The following is a 23,715-nucleotide window of genomic DNA, read 5'->3' as shown; positions in this document are numbered from 1 at the left end:
CCCCCTGACAAGGGCCAGACCCGTCAGCGGCTGGAGCACAAACACAGTCTCGCTCGGGGCAAGGGCGCAGTTCGCTCTAGCGAACCTCAGCTGGCAAAGCAGGGACGAGTGGGTTCCGAAAAGAGGCCTGGGCTGCCCAACAGAGCTCTGATGTGCAGTCCGGTGTCTGCTCCAGCCACGCCGTGCAGCTCCGAACCCAGTTACTTCGTATTCAGAAAGGCAGCTCCCGACTCCTTCTTCTCAGAGGTTTGCCTTCTGTAGCTTTGAAGACCACAGAACCCTTTGCTTCCTCCCTCACCAAGCCTTTGAAAGGAACAGGAACTGCCTGTTCAGCTGGATATCGCCTGCTCAAAACTCAGTACTTAGACATCACCTCCTCCAGGAAGGCTGCCATGATGCCCCAAGGCTGGTAGGTGCAGCCTATAATTCCCACAGCTTCCCCTCCTCTTTCCCAGAAACTCTGGCAGGTGTGGGGGCTGCAGCCAGGGGTAGGGCCAGAGGCCAGGGAGAAGTGGAAAGAAGCAGGGAGCACAGTGCTGCCGAGAACGTGTGGCGTAATTAACAGCAGCTGTCCACTGTGGCGGCACGAGTGTCCAGATGGCTCAGTGTGGCGCCCAGATTCCCGGCAAATTTCCTGTTTATGACAGCCACTGGGCCTCGGCCTTCGCTGGCTGTCAGCTCCAACGTTCACACAACCACACAGATGTGGGGTGGTCCCTCCGGGCCTACGAGCCCCACAGGGGACCCACCTGCTCAGAGGGACCAAAAGGCACCTGACCCAAAGTGCTCAGACTGACGCAGACCCTAGCCACATTGTCTGCCTCGCTCCCAGCACTGCCTTCTCCCGCAGGCCCCTATTTGCACGTCCTCTCGTCCACTGTGGCTCAGGTAAGCCAGCCTGCCCCCCGTTGCAGGCCCTACAGCTGTTGTGGCTCTTATAGCACCTGCAGCCACCTGTCACGGCCAGGTGGCTTGGTGAGGGCAGCGGCCAGGTGTGCCCAGGTCCCTGCCACGTCCCAGTCCGGAAGCGCAGGTCCTGACCCACATTAGGTACTCAGTAGTATCTGGCAGAAATCCCAGCCCCCCAGACCCCTTCAAGGCAGCCAGGCCCCGGCTCTTCCACAGAGCCCTCCCTGGCTCTGAGCTGCACGGGGCCCGGCTCAGGAGACTGCTCCTCCATCCCTCCATCCCTCCATTCCTCGGGTAGAGAGGGGGTTGAGGTGGGCCGGCCACCACAGGTGGGGGTTGAGAAAATGCTCCTGTCCTTGGACTGCCCCGGCCCGCTGGCTGGTCTGTACCTAGCGCCTCTGGCTGTGTTCCACGTTGTTTGTCCCACTGTCCCCATTTCCCAAGGACCCACTGTCAACCTCACCCCCAGGGCACAGATGCTTCCAGAAGGAAGATTGCTGGCTGTGGATGCACAGCTGTCCCCACAGTTACCCAGCCCACCAGAGACACCCACCCTGTGCCCATGCCTGCTGGGGCTGGGGCGGCATCTGAGCCTGTGCCAGGCAAGGGCCCACCCACCTGCACCAATGGGCGGGGACCTGCACCTGTCCATGGCCACCCTGACCCTCCTCTCCTTGCTGGGACCTCGCCTGCAACTAGACCCCTGTGAGGAAGCCCCGCATGGGAAAGTAGACCTGGAGAATTCAGGGAGTGGGACGGAGAGCCACCGGATGACAATACAAGAGAGGGAGGGAGAAGGTGCCATCCCTGTTAGCTCATGAAATGCACACTGAGCCGTGCCAACTGGGGTGGCTGTCAGCTGGGGGTGCACCCTGTGTACCGCCTACCGCGGGGCATCGCCCCATTGGCAGAAGTTCCCAGCCACCCAGCTGGTCAGAGCGGGCCTGGGATTCTCCCTGTGCTCTGCTCCCGCCCTGCCAACCACTGTGGCGACCTAAATGGTCTGCTTGGAAGCTTCATTCACTGCAGAGCTTTCCAGAAAGAGAGCCACTGGCCATAGGCTGACAAGACCAAGACCTCAGAGCCACCAGGCCAGCAAGCAGCAAGGAGCTGCGAGGACCCACCAAGGCGAAGAGCCCCGAGGGGCCCCTGGGCTGTCCCTGCCATGTGGTGAGTGGGCAGCTTTCTTTCCGGGCCACGGGAACCCCAGCTGCAGCCCCACTGCTGTGCCCTGGGGTAACTGGGCCAGAGAGAGGTTGGGGTGCCGCCTGCCCACTCCTCAGCTGCTGTCCTCTCTCCTCCTCTCCGATGCAGCTGAATTTGGCCCCCGTGTGGGACCCTGGCCGGCTGCCGCCGGGAGCCTGAGCTGGGCCAGAAGCTCTAGCAGCTGTCCCAGCTACACATCAGAGCCACAAACAAACACTGTCGCCTAGCAACACTACCACGCCCCAGCCTTCCCGGGTGGGATCGTGGACCAGGGCCACGAAGCACTGTCTGGCCACCACGCCTGTCCAGCCCTTTCATTCCTCAGATGGGAAGACCGAGGCTCAGAGAGGGGCAGAATCTCACTCAAGTTCACTCGGTTCATGGGAGCAAGGCTGGGAGGGGATCCCAGGTCCTTGACCCTGACCTCTTGTGGCCTCTCTCTGCGATGTGGGTCCCGCACAGTCCTGGGCACACGAGTAGCTCTAGAAACCCTACTGCCTTCGGTTGTGAATTCACACCTCACACAGGCTCTTCACAAACAGCCGTTCCAGAGGGTCAGGAGGACTCAGTGACTATTCCCACCCTCGACTTGGCCGTCTGCTACGGGACTGTCCCCCAGGGAAATGACCAGGAGAGAAAGAGAAGCATTTGTGCAGAGATGTGCAACAGCCCCATTTAGGACCCAGAAAACTGGCCCCAGCGCTCATGCCTCAGAGGAGTCGCTGAGCAACAACGAGAGACAAACGCCCTGGAATGTTACGCTGTCCTTTCCATGAAAAGCCAGTGACGGGGCTGGGATGAATCGAGGAAACGGGTCAAGGGAGGAAAGTGTCCGTGACGAGTGCAGAACAGAAGGCGCACCAAGTTGAGTTCCACGGAAGCATTTACACGAAAAAGCTGCGAAGGGCTGTGCGCGCCGCCAGTGCTGGACGGCGTCGTGGCCACTCAAACCCCACGGGGCCTTCTTTTCACCAGGGCCTTCCGACTCAGGGGCCACGGACCCCTGAGCATTCAGAGGGTTCCACAGACCCTCCAGAGACAGCAGTGTGTGTGTGTCCATGGGTATCCGTGTGCATGTGTGTGTGTATGTCTGTGGGTATCTGCACACGTGTGTGCATGTGTGAGCATGTGGCAGGCCCAGCCCCAGGGGTGGGGGGCCAGGACCCCAGCTCTCCCCACCCCACGGGCCTCTGTTTCACCCTCAGTGCACTGGGCATGATGTGCTCACCGCACCCACCTCCAGGCCCGCTGGCAGTGGAGGGCCAGCCCTGCCCGCCCATAGGGACGTGGAGGACACGTCGGAGGCCCGGCCACATGGTGCTTCTCAGCCTGACTACTCCGCAGAGTTAGCAGGCTCAGCAGGAAGGAGCCGCCCCTGGAAAGGGGGCAACTCAACGAGGCGGGAAGAGCACGGCCCAGCCGAGAGGGGGTGAGCTAGAGCCCCACCCACTCCCCAGAGCAAGTTCTCCAGCCTCCAGAATGCAGCTCCGCAGTGGAGGAGCCTGGCACAGCCTCGGGGAAGGGGAAGGAGGACGGGAAGAGCAGGCCGCCCCCCGCCCGGCTACGCCCGCACTCTGCCCCCCATCGGTGTGTTTTCTGGGCAAATGGCCCAGAGACCACGGGGAGCCGGGGAGCCAGGGAGCCGCGTCGGCGGGAAGGCTGCGCTGGGCCTGTGTGGGGAAGCTGCCCGACAGCTGCTGGGCGCTTTCCACAGTCAAGACGGGAACCAGGGGCCCAGAGCCTGTCAAGGGCGCTTACGTGCGGTTTAAATGCCACCCAATATAAATGCCACCCAACGTCGGCAGTGTTACCCACCAGCAACTGGGAACCAAAACACCCACGTCACTGGTGGCTGGATCAGCAAAGGCAGTCTGCCCACACGGTGGGGTACGACCCGGCCGCCAAAGGGAACAGAGTGCCGAACTCGCGACAGCGTGGGCCAGCCTAAAACCGCGGTGCCAAGTGAACTGGGCCACCTGCAGTGGCTCCCCTCTACGTGAAACGTCCAGAACAGACAAGTCCAAAGACAGAGAGCGAACTGGTGGTTGTCAGGGCCTGGGCTGGGCTTGGGGGTGGGGGCAGGAGTGGGGAGAGGCTGCCGATTAATATAGGGGCTTACAGTGGGGGAGGGGCGCTGGAAGTGTCCGGAAATTGATCGTGGTGATGAACGCACAGCTCTGAATATACCGAAAACTTAGGATTGTACAGCACGCACATCTTTAGCAAGTGGATGAGAGCAAAACAGGATAACAGATGGGTTCGTTTTAGAAGCCGCAAACGATGCTCCAGCGCGTGAACAGCAGCAGGCAGACGGGGTCCAGAGGAGCGATTTATGACGCGCTGAGGCTCGCGCATCCATCACAGCATCGCACGAACACCACGCACACAGAGTCCACTTTGCAGACGGAGACCCGAGGCCACATGACCGCGACGGACCCAGCTGGGCTCGGAGCTCCTCTGCCCAGCTCCGCCCCAGGCCTCTTTTCCTTCTCACCAGGATAAAGCCCCGGGATCTCATAAATCCCGGGAGCAGGCTGGAAGCCAGCGAGGAGTGCAGAGGGCAGGGGAGAAGGAACAGCAAAACTCAAGGATTGCAAAAGCGGCGCTCACAGATTCATGACTCCCCGCGGACCTGTCTCCATGCATCACAACAAGAAGGGGTGAACAAAGGGGACCTGCGGGCCCCCATTTCAGCAAAAGTCCTAAACAAATAAGCACCTGGCCGCCGGCCACCCTCTCCCAGCCATCCCCCCACCCCCAGCCAAGAGGCTAGAACCAGGCTTTCTGGGAGCAGATGTGGGCTCCCCCGACTCACACCCCCACCCCATGCAGGACACAGAGCTGCAGGGACACCCACAGAGCCTGAGGCGGGGGTGCTGCAGACCCAGCCGGGCCACGGGCCTCCGCTGCACGCAGAGGCGCAGGCGCCGAGGCCTGGAAGGGCTCACCACACAGATGTCCTGGGAGGCGAGACCGAGTGTGGGGGCCGGGGGTGGGGGCTGCACAGAACTCCCCATCCTGGGACTTCTCAAAGGCCGCGCCAGCCCTGATGTCACCAGCCAGAGCTGCAGCCGTCCTCCCCCACCCCCATGGGTCCGGGGCCCCCGGAACTTTCAGGCTCTCTTGTCTGGAACCACCCCCACCCCCTGTCTGCGGGGTGCGGCCTGGCTTTGAAGGACACCCCATCCAGCCGCCCTCCACTCCCAGGACACGTGAGTTTGGGAGTTGAGTCAGAAAGCCCAGCCGCCAGACACGTGGGCCGCAGAGCAGGCGAGGACGGAGCCTGCGTCACGTTTGGGATGCGACCTAGCCACAGCGTTGCTCTTCGCAGCTGGGGCTCGGTGGGCAGCTCGCCCAGCTCTCTGAGCCGAGGCTCAGCTCAGGCAGCACGGGCTGCCACGCAGGTAGCAGGAACCCACATGTGACTCCCGGTAGCAAGGCGAGAAATTCCGGGGGGCTGTTGTCCCCAAAGGGTCTCACCCTGTGCATCCATGGACGCTCTAGAGGTCCACACAGAGGCTTCAGGGGACCCAGGGACAAAGGCACTGTGTGCAGAGGTGAATGCGTGCCCCCTGGGAGCATCCACAGGCTCCTCATGCCTCCTGGGTCACCAGCCACCTGAGGCTGGTTGTCCCCTAAACTCTAAGCTCTTCCCCTTCTCCAGGCCAAGGCCATGCAGTTGGGGTCACCTGTCCGTGACGGCTGGCACAGGGTGGAAGTCCTTGGTCCAGGTGACCAACGGGGGTGGGGAGCCTTGGGCCTCACAGTCCAAGGTCACATCCTCACCGGCCTTGGCTGTGACTCTCTGTGGCTGGTCTGAATCGTGTGAGACATTCGCGTGGATCCTGGGCTTGGCTGTTGGTGGAAACAGGCAGAAACTGTGAGCAGGTCAGGGAGCCGCGGGACGGGGCCCCCAGGAAGCTGAGGCAGCATTGCCACCTGGGAGGTGCGGAGGTGGGTGGGAGGGTGCTGGCCCTGGGGTGGGCTCGGATCTGCTGGTTTCCCCAGTGCCCCGCGCTGTGGCGGCTGCTCCTGTCTCCACATCTACGCCCCCCTGGCTTCTCCTCACCTGCTGTTCCTTCCCTGAGGACACTGGGTCAAGTTCCCTCCTCCTCCTCCTCCTCTCTATACCCTGTCCCCTGAGATCACCCCACTTAGTCCCAGGACTTCAGCCACCAGGCGACGCGCAGTCCCCTTCCAGCCTTCCCCAACTCTATCGGGGAGCTGTGCTAATCTGTGCCCGCCTCCTCGCTCTCCTGTCAAGCAGGAGGCTCCCAGTGGGGGGGAGACCACCCTAATCCCTCCTTCCTTATGCCCCCCCCATTTCCAGCCAAGTGCTCCTACACTGAAGGCACCCAGTACGAGTCTAAGCACCAACAGCTGAACAAGCCAGGCAGCTGGGGACAGTGAGACCCACAGGGCCCACACGTGTGTCCCTGTGTGTCCTGTGCCAGAGGGGTACAAGAGTGGGGGCCACGGGCGCATATGACGGAAGACGGGCTCATGTTGGCTCACTTGTCCACGCAGCTCTGAGTGCCCGGCTCTGGGGTGACGGCTGGACAGGGCAGCGAGGACGGGTCCCACCCCTGTGTTCAGCACGAAGGGCCCGCAGGGAACCCCGGGGGCAAACAGCTCACATTGGGTCACTTATTTGATCAGAGTCATGACAGGCATCCCAAAGGGGATGTTCCTGGACCCAGCCTGGGGCACCAGGGGGAGCTGGCATCTGACGGATGGGAGAGATGAGAGACACCGGCTGGGCCCAGAGGTGAGGGAAGGGCATTCTAACCAGTGGCAACTACACCGCCAAGGCCCTGAGGCCATGGCCTTGACACAGGCTGAAAGGAAGTCAGAGAGTCTGGGGCACAAAGCGTCAGGGGGAGGGGCTGGCGAGGGGCCCGCTGAGGTGGCAGGGGTGGGGGTCCAGTGTGGGGCCATGTGTCTCCAGCCTGTTGGTGCTATGCCTCCCCACCCACCCCCGGCAGTTGCACGGGGCCGAGACGGGGAAGGAGAGAGACCACGCGACTGCGCTTGCCTGTGAGTGGGCACTGCCCTCTGAGCACGTCCACTCCACCTGGGACCCTGCTCTGAGCTTTGGCCCACGTGCCCTTCACATGGGAAGAATTTAGAGGCAGGGTCGACCAGGGTATGGGGAGGGGCAGGTAAGGTCAGAGGGTCCAGGCCCCTGCGCCCGCCCCTGCCAAGCCCCGAGCCCCCAGAACCGGGGAAGCCAGCGCTCACTGTTGACAGAAAGCCGCATCTCCTGGCTCGAGAAGCCCACGGTGTTGGTGGCGGTGCAGATATAGGCCCCCGCGTCCTGGGTGGATGGCCGGGCGATGACCAAGGTGCCGTCCCTGCTCACGTTGTGGTGGGGACCGCCGGAGGTGAGGGCATTGCTCTCCTGTGGCACAGTCACAGGTGACATGGGCAGAACCCACACCCCAGGGCAGTGTGGCATCGTGCCCCTCACCACGAGGCGCTGGGCCTGCCCCCGTCACACTCAGTGGTGACAAGCTCCACTTACCTTGGTCCAGGTGATGGCAGGGGTGGGAACTCCAGAGGCAACACAGGGGAGAGAGGCTGGAACCCCTTCATTGGTGACGTGGTGGGTGGCAGGGGACTGGATTCTAGGCGGCACTTTTAAAAACAAACCAAAGTTTGTTTTTTACAAAGCTTTTTACAAAGCTTTGTAAACCAAAGTTCATCGTGACATTATTCACAATGGCAAAAAGCTGGAAACAAGTTAAATATCCGACAACGGATGATGGATGAGCATTACATGGTGTGTGCGTGGGGAGCTGCGTTCAGCCTTAACAGGGAGTGAAGATCGGGCACCACAGCACGGATGGACCTTGAAAGCATGATGCCAAGTGCAATGAGCCAGCAGAGAGGGACGAACACTGCACGACGCCCCCTACCCACCGCGCCTGGAACAGGCAGATCCAGAGCAGCGTGCTGGCCGGGGCAAGGGGGCAGGATGGGAGTCGGGGTTCCACGGGGACAGAGTGTAGTTTGGGAAAGTTAGAAAGTTCTGGAGACGGATAGAGGATGGTTATGCAACCATGTGAAGGTCCTTAATGCCCCTGGATTGTACCCTCAAAAATAGTTACAGTGGTAAACTCTCTGTTCTGAATATTGCACCCCAAGTGGAAAAAAACCCACAAGCATTTCAACAACAGAGGACCGAGCGCAGAGCAGCCCCGGCTGCTGCCGCTCAAGTTCAGAGGGCAGCGCACCTGGGCCCCCGCCCTGCCCTCCCTGTGCCCTGGGACTCGGGAAAAACCACTCCATCCTTTGGCACCCATATTCCTTGATCAGCAAAACAAGCAACATGACCCCAATCTGTTGCCCACTCACTGGGGATGGCCAAATAAGAAATGGCAGAAAATAGTCACAGCACAAGTCCACTTGGAAACAAGTGCCATGTCCCTCCCGGGCACCACCCAATGTCACAGGCACAGAGATGGGTCTCTGAGGAGCGTGGAGAGTCGGGAGGGAAGCCAGACCCGGGGCGTGGTTCACGCTGCCCTGCCGAAGAGGCGGGGCCCTTGTAGTGGGCCCTTCGGAGGGCGCGCTCTGCATGGGCAGCATGGTTTGCTGACCTGTGACCCGGAGCAGCCCCTCCCCACTTGGAGCCTCAGCTTCTGGAACCCGAGTGGAGTGTCTCAAAGCCCACGCCCTGGAGCAGTTACGAAAACGAAGTGAGGTCTCTGTGGGGCCTGTGCCCAGCCTCTGACCACCACTGTGGTCGCGGGGAGACGAGACCCCAGGCTCTACACCCAGCCTCCTCCTGCACTTTGGTTTCCCCCTAAAAAGTGGGGAAGAGTGTGTACTCCTGCTCCCCAGTTGGGGGGTTTAGGGAACAAACGTTTTTAAAAAGAGGGCATTAACATACTCGGTCAAGGACGAACTATAATCAACTTCCTTTAAACTCCTCATCTTCCTTTAAAAAGAACAGTGGGAGCTGGGTGGAGGGCGCTGTGAGTGGGAGAGTAACTGGGCAAAACACACGAAAAGCCCTAAAAATGGGCAATCCTCGTGACTCGAGGCTCCGTTCCCCGGTAAGGGGTTTCTCCTGAGGGAGGACCGGTTGCATGGGCAGAGGTGGGAGCACCGGGCCTCTCCCCGGGGAGACAGGGGACGGGTTAGGTACTGGAGGCTCATCCGAGCAGGGTGTGCAGCCTTGAACCGATGCTTCTGGGAATTTGCTGATGGAAAAGGGTCACAGACAGCGCGACGGGGAACTCTCAGGCTGCAGACGGGGTGTAACACTGCAGTCCCTGCCTGGTTTTGAAATATGTGCATGCATGTGCTGACAGAGAACTTACAGACCAATGGGCAGAAATGCGGATACCCGTATAATTGGTATGAAAATACATAACTTATATTATACACAATTTATTATAGATGAGAGTGTGTGTGCAAGCTCACAGGTGTGCACAGTATAAAGACACGCACCAACAGGTAAAATTATTCTGGTTCTTCTTAGCTGTTAGCATTACATTTTTTACTTACCTGCCCAATCTCTAAATTTCCTGCAGTCATTACGACTCATGCAAGTTTCTCTTCAAACAAAGGTATTCAAGGTCAAGTCCCTGCACACGCCTGCCCCAGTCCCGGGCACCCACGGCCCCACCCCATGGACTCACCGTGGACCACCAGCTCCATGTCCCTGCGCTGGGAGCCGGCCGTGTTGGCGACCACGCAGCTGTACTTCCCCGCGTCTTCCTGCAGTGCCCGGTCCAGGTGGAGGCTGCCATCAGCTCGAACGGAGTGCCGGCTGCCGGGTGGGAGCTGGGGAGGGCGAGGAAGTGCCAGCTTGGGCCCTCGGCCCCCTCCAGAGCCAGCTAAGAGAGAGCCCTCAGAGACACCCACCCAGGAGGGTGCAGGCTGGACTGGCAGAAGGTGGGGGAGCGAGTTGGGGGTGAGGCCATGATCACCCAGCCCCCACCCCTTCCCTAAGACTCCTCACCTCCACAGACCCTCACAGCTAGGTGGGCCTGACCCACAGCACCCCCCCCACTCGCCATGCCACCTGGACAGGGCAAGACTCCTGACCCCAGCCAGGTCAGAGGAACCTGTCCTGGGAGCACAGGGCCGGGGCCTCCTGAGGAGGAGGGCTGAGCCCTGAGGCCCCACCACCCCGAGGCCCCAGGGAGAGAAGAGAGGAACACAGAGCAGAAGTGTGACCACTTCAGATGGGGTCCTGGTGCGAGAAGCAGGGAAAGCAGCTCCTGGTGGCCGCCCGGGGCCCCAAGAACATCAGGGTGGCAGGCGACACTGACCCAGAACAGGCCTGGGTGACCTCCAGCAAGCCAGACCAGGCCAGACCCCTCCTGTGGCCTCCCCGTCCCTGTCCTGTGAGCCTGGCTGCACACTCCATGGACGTTGGGGCACCAGGCCCTTCAGGGCCGAGCAGGCTGGATGGCCTTTCGGCTCCTCGCACTCCGGAGCCGCACAGGCAGGGGACCTGGTGTGCCCACTGGGCGCAAACAGGCTAGTCCCTGCCACGTGCCCCCAACTCAGGAAGGGTGCTCACTGCCCAGCTCCACGCCTGCACGTGGCCTGCCACAGGTCACATCTAACCACACGGCTGACTGTGAGTCACAGGCACAACCAGCCTCCACAACACACGCACACTGGATGGCATCACCGCCGGGACAAGGGCTCCCACACCAGGCAGCAGGGACAGAAAGACGGCCACACAGTCACTGCCTCCCTAGGTGTCTCTAGTGCTTTGAAGTAAAACCGGGTGAGGGCACCTCTTTCTGGCCTCGAGGGCATGAGGACTCCCAGCATGTGTGCCAATGGCAGAAGGACCGAGGGGAAGGTGACGAAGGAGTGGGCGGGAGAGGAGAAGAAAACAGAGGGGAGCAACCCCACGTGCAGGGACGAAGTGGCTGCTAGGTGCCTGCGCTGTGCTAGGCGGCTGGGCAGCTGTTACAGTGCCCAGGCCAGAGCTGAGCCCGGAGCCAGGACAGGGTGACCGGTGCATGGCGTCCGAGCCCCCAGCTCACCCCTGCTCCCAGACCTCAGCACTGACAGGGCCAGATCGCCCCACTGAGCTCCAGGGGGACGGCTGCCCCACCGGACTTGGCCAGACCTTAGAGGGTGACGATGCTCTCAGCATATCATCAAAGAGGGTTCTCGGAAGAGGCAGGAAAGAGAGGGGGGAAGGAAGAGGATATTCCAAACCAGGGGCACGGCAAAGTGGAAGCCAAGGTGTGAATGGGAGAGCCCCTCCGTCGCCAGCACCAACGCCCGCCTCACCGGGAGGAGCCCGCACTCACCGGCCGGCCGGCCTTGAGCCAGCGCCTCTCCGGGAAGGGCCTTCCGGCCAGGATGATGCAGGGCAGGGACACGGGCTGCCTCTCCAGCACCCGGACGGTGGAGGCGCTGCTGGCGATCTGGGGTGGCGCTGTGGGGAGAGGACACAGTGTCGGTCCCTAGATTCCTGTGGGTGGTCTTCTGGGGAAAGAGGCCTCACCCTCCCCTCCCCAGGGACCTGTCCAGGAGGCAGGGCTGCAGGTGCTCCCCCCGGAATACCTGGCCCTGGACACACCTGTCCCAAAGGATGGGGGGCCATGGGGTGCCCCCTGGATGTCCCCCCTCCCCCCTCCCCCACCCCTCTAGATCCCCCAGCGAACCATGTCCAGTCACCACCAGCCGAGTCTCCGCCTGGACCTTCCCAAAAACATTTTGAGCTTCACAGATGTATGAGGCCTGGTCTTCAGGGACCACACCTGAGGGCGGGGAAGAGGCAGGCCTGACTGCTGGGAGCACACCACGGCTCCAGCCCCCACAGGCTCCGCACCCTGGCACAGGGGGAGCCCTCGGCACAGCCTGGCCCTGCAGAGGTTAGGTGGGAGGGTTAGGGGTGGCAGAGAGGAGGGCAACGGGGCACAGAGTCGGGCTGTGGACGAACAGAAGGCCTCAGCTTGCTCATGGGTAGAATGGGGACAACTTGTCAATATCTGGCTGTGACTGGGAGGGGTCAGCAAGAGGACGTGAATATGGTGCCCAGCAGCCAGCCTGGCGCATAGTAAACAGTGGCTGTAGCAGGAGCGGGTGGTGGTGGTGGTGATGGCTAAGACCTATGACGTGTGCCAGGGGCCGTGCTGGTGTTGCACGTGTGTCACCCACACCATGGCCCCATAGGGTAGCCTGTCCTCAGACCCAGGTGGCAGCCTGGCCATTATTGCTATTATGACCATTCAGAGCAGTGAGATGACTTGACCAGAGTCACCCAGCTGAACATATAACCCTGTGTCACCCACAGTCAGTGCTGGGGCTCAGGGTCCTGCCCTGGCCACCCAGACTGGGGGCGCAGGGTGTCAGAAGCCATCCTATCCCTGCTGCCCACCCACCCTTGCTCTGATCTCTTACTTTCAAAGAACAGCACTCCTGAGTCAGGCTGCCTGGTCCTGCTGCCCCGCCCGGGCTCCAACGGCCGGCCGTCTGCCCGGTGCCAGGTAACCATGGGGGGCGGGCGGCCTGTGGCACGACAGGCAAGGAGGGCACTCCTGCCCAGCTCCACTGTGACATTCTGGGGCGGCTCCACCAGTTGGGGCACATCTGCAGGAAGGTGATCAGTCATGGCGGCTGGACCCACCCAGCCCCAGGGGACTGTCCCCGATCACTGGGAGGTCCCCCCACCTCCAGCCTGACCCTCATGAACTTGGAGCTGACTCATACCCTGTGGCCAGCCTGAACTTGGTGGGGGGCCACCCCTGGAGAGCTCTCAGGAGCAGGAAGCTGCCAACCCACCTTGTAGGCCTGTGTGGGGTCCTGGGGACAACTCTCCCGCTCCTGGTAGTGACACTGCCCAGGAAGCCCACCCCTGAGGGGCCACAGGGGCCTCTGAGACCATGTCACCCCATCCTGGGCTACAGGGTGCTTCCTTTAGCAGGCATCCTAGACTTGAGTGGCCACTTCCAGGGTCCCTTCTGTGTACGCCACCCCACAGGACCAACTTTGTGGGGCGCTTGTGACCATCTCTAATCTCTTTTCTGCCTCTCTCTGTTTGCTGTGGTTTCTGCAAGGAGCAGGCAAAACGCTGCCCCAAAATCCAAACACACTTTGTGCGAGCAACATAACTGTCCACTTTCTGATCCGAACGGCGACACTGGAGCGTGGAAAGGCCACACCAGCAATTACTCCGGACAACGCCTCTGAACGAGGCTTCCCCGCTCGCCCAAGTGAGGATACGTCTAGACACACGCACGAGTATTTCCTCTCCTTTGTGCTCCACACATCCCCAAATCCCACACCCCTGCCCGAGCTAACCGCTGCGAATAGACTGCAGGGCTCCTTCCAGATGTTCTTCCCGGAGCGCGGGCTTATTTTATAGTCGGGGAAGAGCAGCAAGCTATTCCCCAGAACAGACTCTCACGTCCTTTTGGCCCTCAACAGGCCAGAAGCAGGTCCAACTCCAGGCGGGTCCAGGCCCTGTCCCCTGCCGCCTCTGGACACTGGCCTCAGGCCCCTGTCCCCAGACCCGTGGCCAGGGAGGTCCCCAGGCTTTTGTTAAGGCTTCACGTCCAGCACCATGAACAACCCTCCGCCTCTTCGTCCTTCCCATCTCCTTCCAGAAACCTCCCCTGCCCATCCAAACCGTGAATCAGATTTCCCTCCCAGCCTCAGGGGTGAGGGACGTTCCAGGGAGACGTAAACACAGCGAAGAAAACTACAACAAGGAGGAAGACAGTCTTGGACCTAACCCCAGAAGCCACCCGCGCGCCTTTCTCACCGGGGCCTGGCGGCCCGGCGCAGCGTCCCAGAGAGCCACTGTCCCGGCTCGCCTCAGGTGGGGCCGCCGGCCCTGCAGGGCCCTGGGCCCGGGACACAGCTATGCCGCTACCCTGGGCAGAGCTGAGGTTCAACCCCAGGGACAGTACCCCCAAAGCCCCCTTCTCCACTCCGCCCGGCCAGCCTCCAGGGCCCAGCTCTAGCCTCCTTCCTCCAGGCAGGCCTCCCATCTGCAACCCCTCCTTACACCCCACTCAGCCTGGCTTTGTCTCCTCAGTCTGGGCTCCCGAGGGGCACTCTCTTCCTTGCCCTCCTCCCAGGCCTGAACTTCCCACTGAGAAGGGACAGACCCTTATCATAACAAGCAAATCAGAGATATAAAGGGTAGCATTTCGAACGCCTACTGAGTGACATGCACGGGGACAGCGCTTTCAGGAACGTGATTTCGTGAATGGCTCCCACAAACTCAGGAGGCGGTGTCGCCGCAGCCCCCAACATACAGACTCAGACACCAGGGGGCGGAGGGTGAAAGCCTGCCCAAGAGCACGGCCTGAAGCCAGTGGCAGGGCTCGGATCAGGGCCCAGGTCTGGCTGCTGCCGTGGCCCAGGCTCTGGACACTGCGCCCCTGCATCCCCTGTGTGCTCGGGACAGCGTGCCGCTCCCCAGCCAGGGCCGCACCCCACTCTTGTGCCCTCTCTCAGGGTGAGTCTCAAAGCCGCCAGATCCCAGGCTCAGACCCTGCCCGGGAAACTGTGACTCACCCTCCTCTACGGCCATCCCCCACACTTCACTGGAGCCCCCAAATAGGCGGAACCCCACAACCCTCAGATGCCAGAGCTGAGGGTCTTCTGATCCCCTTGTGGGCCAGAGGAAGGGATTACATGGGGAGGGGTCAGGGGCGAGGTGCCCACCCAGTGTTCTTCCCAGGGCCTCTTACTCAAGGTTCAGCCATTTGGTTTTCGGGTTCCAAGCCCCCTCCTCCAGTCTCCCTGGCGTGACCCTCAGTAACCCAGGGAGGGACAGGGAGCTGGCTCCCCCTGCCATAGGCCCTTTCATGTGGCCTTGGGCAGGTTTCCGGGGCAGGAGCTGGGCAGGCCCAGGTCTCTCCAGCCGAGGCTACAGCCGCATGTCCATGAGGAGGTGGCTCTGCATGGGGAACCGGAGGCCCGGGCAGAGGAAATGGCCTCAGTGAAGGACACCAGACACCAGCCCGGAGGGGTGCTGGACAGGAGGGTCTGGCCATCGTGAGGGCTGCCCTGGACCTCCCGTGGGGCCTCCCAGGGCTCCCTCTGCCTCCCCACCCACCACCTCATCTTCAGAAGAATGGAGGGTGCTGGAGCCTGGACCCAGCGGGCAGGGGTGGGGGGCACCCCTCCTTCAGGAAGACCCTGTGGATTCTAGCAGCTGCTGAGAAGTGACCGGGACAGAAGTGCTGGCTTCCATTCCTCCTGCTCAGTCCTCAGCACCGGGGACACCGGCCTGCAGGTCCATGGCCTGAGCAGGGCCCCCACAATGCCCCGGCCCCACTGGGTCCTCCTGGGCAAACCCCTTCACCACTCAGGGACTCGGTTTCCCCATCTGTACAGAAGAAACTCTACTTTTACCCTGGTTCGAATATCTGAAAGTTCCATGGCTCTTTCTCATCATCTGAGACCCTGCAGCCCCAATCCCCTCTGCCACCCACCCTGGGTTCCGAGGCTCAGAGGCCCAGGGCCGAGCCGGCGGGAAGGAGAGAGAGCCCGTCAGCCTCCACTCGGCTGGCCAGCAGGAGAGAGAGGTCTCCTGCCCAGAGACAGTGCAGAGGACCAAGGTGGACCCCAGAGGAGGTTGAGACTAAGAATCGGGGAGTGAAATGAGAAGGCAGAGAGGGGGACAGGCACACGTCCACTTAGAGAGAAGCCCAGCAAGGCAGAAACGACGTATTTCAGGACAGTTTTTCAACAGAGAGGGCACTGGGTGTGGGGAGGGGGTGGCCACCAAGGAGCCCAGCCACCGGCCGTGGCACAGGTCAGCATGCCTCACTCTGCCTTGGTGGGCCCTTGTCAGCCAGCCTGCCGACTACCAGCGTGCTGTGCGTCCCCTGGATAAGACACGTGGTCTCACTTAAGCTCTCAGGGACCCAACGCACAGGCTTGTTCCTATTGTGCCCATGTCACAGGGCTCAGGGAGGTAAATCATTTGGCCAAAGGAGTAGCAGGACCTGCACACGGATCCAGGACTCGATAGCCAAATGCCAGGTCCAGAGCCAATGCAAAAGCCCCTTGCAGGCTGGTCCACACACACAGCGATTTGCTGTCCTGCAGGGGGAGGCTGCCCTCCTTGAGGTGCCCCCAAATGCCACCAGGAAGACAGTTTCCAGTTCAGCAGCAGGAATTGGGCCCGGCGCCCACCTGCTCTTTGCCAGGAGGCCTCTGCCAGCCTGGCCACAAAGGCCCCACCCAGATGGGCAGGCAATTCAATTTCCCACCACTGCCGCCAGGCCGGCTTGCCCAACACACAGGGGCCAGGGCCCCGTCCACCTTCCCCTGACCTGAAAGCCAGAGGCCATGGTGGCCCAGCGCCCACAGCAGCCTGCCTGTAGGATGCCAGCTGCCTCCTCCCTCTGACGTGGGGAGACGGTCCCTGGGGGCAACAGCTGGCAGGGGGGCAACAGCTGGCAGGCGAACAACAGGACCAGGCAGCGCGTTAGCCTGGGCCCCAAAGAAATAAGGCCTTGCTAAAAAGAAGGCAGATGTGGAGCAACAGGGGGCTGCCTGTGGGAATGCCAAGGGCAGCCCACCCTGGAGCACCCTCTCCGCTCATCCAGATCCCACTGACTGACAACGAGGACTGTGGCACTGACCAGCACCCGCCAAGTTCCAGGCCGTTCTCATCGCTCACTCACACGACACCTAAGAGATGCGGAGCCTGAGGCTCTGAGGGGGAGCCACGGCCAAGCCCTCCCTGCTGGTGGGCATTAGGGTCAAGTCCCGGGACTAAAGGCTGGGACCCTGGGTTCACTCTCAGCGGTGCCACTTGCCGGCTGTGTGACCATGGACAAGTTATTTAACCTCTCTGTGCCTCATTTTCCCCGTCTATAAAGGGCATAATGGTAGCCTTCGCCCTAAGAGGGTGAGCGGATTACAGGTTGGTACAAGAACCCGCTCAGAGCTGGGCCTGGCACTAGGCAGATTTGTAGAGGTGTCAGCTTATACCTGTATTATTATAACCAGGCTCTAAGTCCTCATCTCCGCACACCCACCCTGCCCCACCGGCGAGCCCAGCTGTGCGGGGAAAGTCTGAGTGCACGTCCCACCTCCTGAAAACCTCTCACCGCCCCCATGGGACAAAGCCTGGGCTCTGGCCAGCTCCCGAGGCCAGGCCGGGAGCGACCTGAGTCAGGTAGCCACGGCCTCACAGCCCCTCCCCCCACCCTCTCGATGTCGTCTCACTCCCTGTCTGGCTTCTCCTGTCGCAGGGGGATCTGCACATGCTGCTCCTTTGACCTGGGACGCTGTCCCGCAGCTCGTCACCCAACTGACTACTCTGGGCTCAGCTAGGACGTCACCTCCTCCAAGAAGCCTTCCCAAGTCCCCAGAGTTGGGGCGGCCCCCTTCCCAGACTCCAAGGATGCCACCTCCAAACACTTAGTGCTCTACATATTCTCAGCGACCCGCCAGCAACACAAAGGCAGCTGCTGTTGTGTCCCGACACAGGGCCCGGTCACCAGGCGACCACGTGTTGGAGGAATGAATGAAGGAATAAATGAATGAAGGCTAAGGGCACCCCAAACCTAGCAGGATCCCTGAGACGGCACTGTCACCCCCAGGGCCAGACCCAGCTCACTGGCCTGCTACGCCCAGGGCTCTACCCGCTCCAGAGCGCCTTGCCCAGCCCGGCCCGCCCAGCCCACCCAGTCCAGAAAAGCACATTCTCGATTCCCTGCACTTCCCGGATCTCCCAGCACTTGCCTCTCCCATTGCAGCTATAGCAAACCCTTTGAGTCCGATCCACCNCCTAAGCCGAAAGCTGCAGTATTGTTTCAGGTAGGAGAGAACTGAATTCACGGCTCCCACTGCCANTTATTATAACCAGGCTCTAAGTCCTCATCTCCGCACACCCACCCTGCCCCACCGGTGAGCCCAGCTGTGCGGGGAAAGTCTGAGTGCACGTCTCACCTCCTGAAAACTTCTCACCACCCCCATGGGACAAAGCCTGGGCTCTGGCCAGCTCCCGAGGCCAGGCCGGGAGCGACCTGAGTCAGGTAGCCACGGCCTCACAGCCCCTCCCCCCACCCTCTCGATGTCGTCTCACTCCCTGTCTGGCTTCTCCTGTCGCAGGGGGATCTGCACATGCTGCTCCTTTGACCTGGGACACTGTCCCGCAGCTCGTCACCCAACTGACTACTCTGGGCTCGGCTAGGACGTCACCTCCTCCAAGAAGCCTTCCCAAGTCCCCAGAGTTGGGGCGGCCCCCTTCCCAGACTCCAAGGATGCCACCTCCAAACACTTAGTGCTCTACATATTCTCAGCAACCCGCCAGCAACACAAAGGCAGCTGCTGTTGTGTCCCGACACAGGGCCCTGTCACCAGGCAACCACATGTTGGAGGAATGAATGAAGGAATAAATGAATGAAGGCTAAGGGCACCCCAAACCTAGGAGGATCCCTGAGACGGCACTGTCACCCCCAGGGCCAGACCCAGCTCACTGGCCTGCTACGCCCAGGGCTCTACCCCCTCCAGAGCGCCTTGCCCGGCCCGGCCCGCCCAGCCCACCCAGTCCAGAAAAGCACATTCTCGATTCCCTGCACTTCCCAGATCTCCCAGCACATGCCTCTCCCATTGCAGCTACAGCAAACCCTTCAAGTCCGATCCACCGCACTCAGCGTGCCAAGGAACGATGCCCACGAGCAGCTCTGGGTGCCTGGACCCAGGCCTGGGACTCAGACATCACGGCTCCCACTGCCAAGGCCATGCACCGGCCACAGAAGACTCCAGACTCCCCGCCTGTGACACCGGGGTGCTCCTCTCTCATTCATTAAGCAGGCGCGAAGGGCCAGACCCTGCGCTGATCGTTCTGTGCCCTATGTCACTGAGCCCTCACGGCGGGGCAGGACAGAAAGCGGTATGGTCAGCTGGGGGAAACCGAGGACAACTTGACCAAAACCCACAGATGGTGAGTGATGGCAACGAGCCCCGAACTCAGGTCTCACGACAAGGCCCAAGCCTGTCTCTGTGGAAGGCGGCCTCCAGGACAGCCCCAGGGAGGCCTTCCCCCGGGGAGGGTGGGGGGAGGGCGGGGGGGGGGGTGTCGGCCTCCAGGACAGCCCCGCCCACCTCCCTGTGTCCCGAGGCTGGTCTGTGCCACCAACAGACTGCAACTGGCAGAAGTGATGGGAGGGTCACTTCCAAGACTGCAGCTGGCTCTGAGGACTCAGATTCATTCTCTCTCTCTTTCCCACCTCCCTGCTCCCGGGACGCCAGATCCCAACACACCTCTGAGCTAGAGCCCTGGAGGTGAGAAACCCAGACCTCCCACCAGCGGCCATGTGAGCATGCGCAGACCTTCCCCTGCTGCCGCCCCCGCCAGGGCAGCACAGGAACTGCAACGCTGGGAGGCCCTGCACCAGAAGCACCCAGCTAAGAGGCTCCCAGACCCTGACCCTCCAGAGCTGAGAGATAAGAAACATTTATTGTTTTAAACCACAGAGCGATGGGGCAACTGTGACGCAGCAAGAAGTAATGCACTGGGGGCAGGGGGTAGGGGGAGGTGGGTGTAAGGGGGACACTTGGTGATGGTGGGAGACTTGACTTGGGGCGGCAAATACATAATACGGTGCACAGGTGACATGCTGTGGAACTGTGCACCTGAAACGTGTACAGTTTCATTAACCACTGTCGCCCGATACACTCAACATGGAGGAAAAGGCACCGCACGCATCGTCCCCCCCGGCCTCCCTGGCCCCCAAGTGCTTGGGGACTACGTGGTGCAAACTCCACACCGGCCGGCGGCCTGGAGGAGCTCCGTCCTCCCCACTCAGAAGCAGGTAGACGGGGTGGGCAGGTGGGGACAGGTGTGCACTCACGTCCAACCTCCAGCCGGATTTCCGCAGAGGCGTCGCCCAGCTCGCTGGCAGCCTGGCAGGTGTAGACGCCAGCGTCCCTCTCCTGGGCCGCCGGGATCCGGAGCGTCCCGGAGCTGGAGTCCCCGGGGGCCAGAATCATTTCAAGACCCCCTGGAGGGGAGATGAGAGAGCATCAGGCAAGGGCCCACGGTCACCATGGGTGACCTCCTGACCCTGGGCCCCTACAGCTCACGAGGTTGGGGCCTGGGAACAGTGGGAAGGTTCCCGCCAAAAGTCAGCGGGGCAGAGTTCCAATTTGGCCAGATGCAAAAAGTTCTGGAGACGGATGGTGGAGACGGATGGTGGTGACGCTTGTGCAACAGTGTGAACGTGGCTAATGCCACCGAGCTGTGCACCCAGAAATGGTGAAGAGGGGCTACTGTCTGTTATGTGTGTTTTGCTACAATTTTAAAAAACTAAGTAAGCACTGCAAGGTCCATTTCCCTGAGTCCCTTGGTCGAGCAGGAGTGAGACTCAGACTATCCCTGCACATGTGACAGCTCGTCAGCCAAGGACTCCCTGCCTGGGCCTCCCTCGGGGGTCACCATCCTCTGTCCCAGTCCAGACTGAGGTTTGGGTGGGCTCTGGGATGGTTCCGGGGCCAACCTGATGGTCCCGGCCCCACACCTGCCCCTCCGGGGCCTTCCCCCAGGCTCCTGAGGCCTGACAGACTCCGGGGTCCTGAACACCTTTTAAAAATCTAACTTAACTTTTCATTTGTGGTAAAATATACATAACGCAAATTCTTAGCATTTTAAGCATTTTCAGTGTCCAACTCAGTGGCCCTGGGTACATTCGCATGGTCCGGCACCTACTGCCACATCCGCCCACGGAACTCCTTCCGCTTCCCGAACAGAACCTCCCGGTTTCCCCTCCCCCGGCCCCTGGCGGCCACCATCTACTTCCTGCCCCCGGGGTTTGTATCTCTGGGATCTCAGGAGAGTGGGATCCTGCAATATCTGTCCTTCTGTGTCTGGTTTATTTCCCTTAGCATAACATTTTCAAGGTTCATCCATGTTGTATCAGAATGTCATTCCTTTTTTCAAACAAAAAAGTTAATGGTGGCCCCCAAAATCACATGACACAAAACGTATCATCTTAACCATCTTTAAGTGTATAGTTCAGTGGAGTCGACTATATTCACACTGTCCCACAACTTGAATTCCATTCCTTTATAAGGGAAAATAACATCCCATTGAGAGATTCCCCTTTAAAAAAGGTCCTGGGACTGGCAGGGCTCTCAGCCAGAAATGCGGTGACATGACCCCTGACTAAGGGGTCCCCAAGGTCACCCACTGGCTGCTGACCTGGGAGAAAATGCTCCCACTGGAAGCTAACCCTGCCTGCTGGAACTCTGAGATAGTCCCTGCCTTTCTCAAAGTCAAGGTGAGGCTGTGACGAGATGGCAGACAGGTGCTGCCAAGGAGGGAGAGCCTCGGGTGGGGAGAGGGCGGGGAACAGCTGACAGCTGAGGAGGAGCCCAGTTTCTGCTCCGAGAAAGGCCGAGGCAGCAGCCCAGCGCCCACGTCCATGGGTGGGGGCACCAGAACAGCTCCTGTCGATCAAACACTGGCTCTGCGACCGGCACTGAGATAACGCTCTGTACCCACGAACTCAAAAGAGCCTCAGAACACCCCTGTTGCGATTCCTCCCGTCACTTAGATAATCCCACATCACTGCCGCTGCCGTCTCTACGAACACTGAGTGCAATCCGCGCGCTGGACGCCTTCTAGACACTTACTCGGACCCCTTTCATCCTCACACAAACCACCCTGGACTCTCCCGTCTTCCACAACAGGAAGCCAGCTCATCTGCCCAAGGTCACCCAGGGCTCCTCACTCCTGAGCCGTCCTACACCAGGGTTCTGGTGGGGGGCGGGGTGCTGCAGAAATGGGCCCCTTCTCCCCAGGCACCCCATTCAAAGTGCTCCCCCATGACTTTCCTGGAAAGCTGATCCTCCGTGACCCTAACAGGCCCCCCTCCCCAGATCACGTACCTCGATACCAGATGACCCGGGGTGGTGGCACCCCGGACACTTTGCACTCCAGCACCGCCTCCTGGCCGACCGCAGTGAGGACCACAGCACTCACAGCAGAGATGGACGGCATGTCTGTGTGGGGCACAGAGGCGGGGTTGGGGACCGACCCATACACCCCCAGAATGAGAATGTGGCTTCCCACAGCTGGGGAGGGGGGCTGTTGGCAGGAGGACCTGAGCACCCTGCCTCCTCCCCATCTCCCGCCACTCAGGTCAGGCAGTCAGTCAATCACCCCAGAAAAATTCAGCCACAGCTGGTATTTCATGAGCTTCCCACCCAGGACGCCCAATCGAAGCCAGTCGCCCCTGGGCGAAATGCCCCATTGTCCCTCACCAAAGCTGCCCTGGGAGCCAAAACCCTACAAGGTCCTCCAACGCTCTCCATGGGATGCCGGCCCCTGCCCCGCCCCCCACCTCCCCTACTCCACACCAGCCGCCTGGCAGCCCTAGGAGCGCCCAGGACTCATTCCGGCTGCCAGGCCCGTACCCTGCCGGTCCCTCTGCCGGCATGTCTGTCACACAGGCCTCAACGGGTCCTGTGTGGGAAGCCACGTCCCCCTACCCCCACCAGCACGTCACCCCCCCCCCCACCGTGCTCTATGCACCCATGCCACCCAAAAGTGCCTTGTTTACCTGCTCAGTGCCTCCCCACCAGGCAGGGACCATGCGTGTGTCCCCACTGCCTGGCACACAGCAAATGCTCGGTGTTTGCGGGTGGGATGGAGGCCCCTCCCCCGAGATGCCCAGGGCCGGGTACCTGTGTAGTAGAGGGTGACCGTCTCCTCGTCCGTGCCGACTTCATTGGCAGCCTGGCAGCTGTAATTCCCAGCATCCTCTGGGGCCACTCCCCAAATGATGAGGGTCCCCTGGTCATCCACATGGATTCTGGAGTCACAAAGTCACATGTGTTCAGCAACAAGGGGCTGATTGGGGCGGATCATGCAAGGGCGGCTCCAGACAGAGAGGGTCTGTTCACGATTCCAAAGTGATCGCCCTCCTGAGTCTCAAAAGACCCCTGGAGACTGAGGCTGGGACAGGTCCCCTGGGAGTCCCTGTCCAACTGCCTGGGCCCCTCACCTGCTGTCCTCTTGTAGGGTGTGACCGTCCCGGCTCCAAGAGATGTGGGGTGCAGGGGACCCAGAGGCCGAGCAGTGCACTCTCACCTCCATGCCCTGGGAGAAGCGCTGGGACCTGGTGTGAATGCTGACCTGCGGGGCCTCTGCAGTTTGAGGAAAAGAGCCTGTTGGGGCAGCTGGGCCATCCCAGGCCCCCAGCCAGGGGGCCCTGCCGCTCCCCATCCCCACCCCGCACGGCCACTGAGGGCAGAGACGCGGGAAACAAAGGCCCCGAAGAACCAGCAACACCTTCCTTGGAGACTGCCGACCAGACAGCCACCTACGTACATCCCTGGGGCAGGGGTGGTGGGGGACACGCATCCATCCCTGGGGCTGATTTGCCAATGCTGCCTGGGGAGCCTCGAGCTCCCTGGGGCTACCCCCAGACAGAGCACCTCAGGGAGGCTTAGGGAGGTGCCCGGGCTGGGAGGGCCCCGCCTCCAGTGACCTCAAGTGGTGGCCAGGCCTGCACAGTGTCGGCCTCAAACGCAGGTTCCGTCCTGGCCCGTGGAACGCTCAAAGCCAGTGGACTTGTCGGGCTGGAACAGACCTTGGGGCCCCAGGCCCCTCCCACCTGGAAATGGCCAGCACGCCCC

The 23,715-nt window shown here is 61.2% G+C and overlaps 1 protein-coding gene across 1 annotated transcript in view; it reads right to left on the bottom strand.

Moving 5' to 3' along the window:
* Positions 1–23,715, bottom strand: part of HMCN2 (hemicentin 2) — a 134,134-nt gene that overhangs the window by 76,888 nt on the left and 33,531 nt on the right. The window contains exons 12-22 of the mRNA XM_037036894.1: positions 23,082–23,223; positions 22,762–22,889; positions 21,964–22,077; positions 19,929–20,078; positions 12,502–12,690; positions 11,763–11,858; positions 11,406–11,533; positions 9,765–9,909; positions 7,640–7,752; positions 7,357–7,516; positions 5,805–5,970 (exon numbers count right to left, since the gene is read on the bottom strand). Coding sequence (XP_036892789.1) covers positions 5,805–5,970; positions 7,357–7,516; positions 7,640–7,752; positions 9,765–9,909; positions 11,406–11,533; positions 11,763–11,858; positions 12,502–12,690; positions 19,929–20,078; positions 21,964–22,077; positions 22,762–22,889; positions 23,082–23,223 — 1,531 coding nt within the window. The remainder of the gene's footprint in view (positions 1–5,804; positions 5,971–7,356; positions 7,517–7,639; positions 7,753–9,764; positions 9,910–11,405; positions 11,534–11,762; positions 11,859–12,501; positions 12,691–19,928; positions 20,079–21,963; positions 22,078–22,761; positions 22,890–23,081; positions 23,224–23,715) is intronic.

The sequence above is a fragment of the Sturnira hondurensis genome, unplaced genomic scaffold (assembly GCF_014824575.4).
Source record: "Sturnira hondurensis isolate 20B ecotype Veracruz unplaced genomic scaffold, ASM1482457v3 Scaffold0022908, whole genome shotgun sequence".
In the NCBI taxonomy this organism is placed as follows: domain Eukaryota; kingdom Metazoa; phylum Chordata; class Mammalia; order Chiroptera; family Phyllostomidae; genus Sturnira; species Sturnira hondurensis.
Note: the sequence above shows the minus strand (reverse complement) of the source record. Positions and strands in the feature narration are given on the sequence as shown.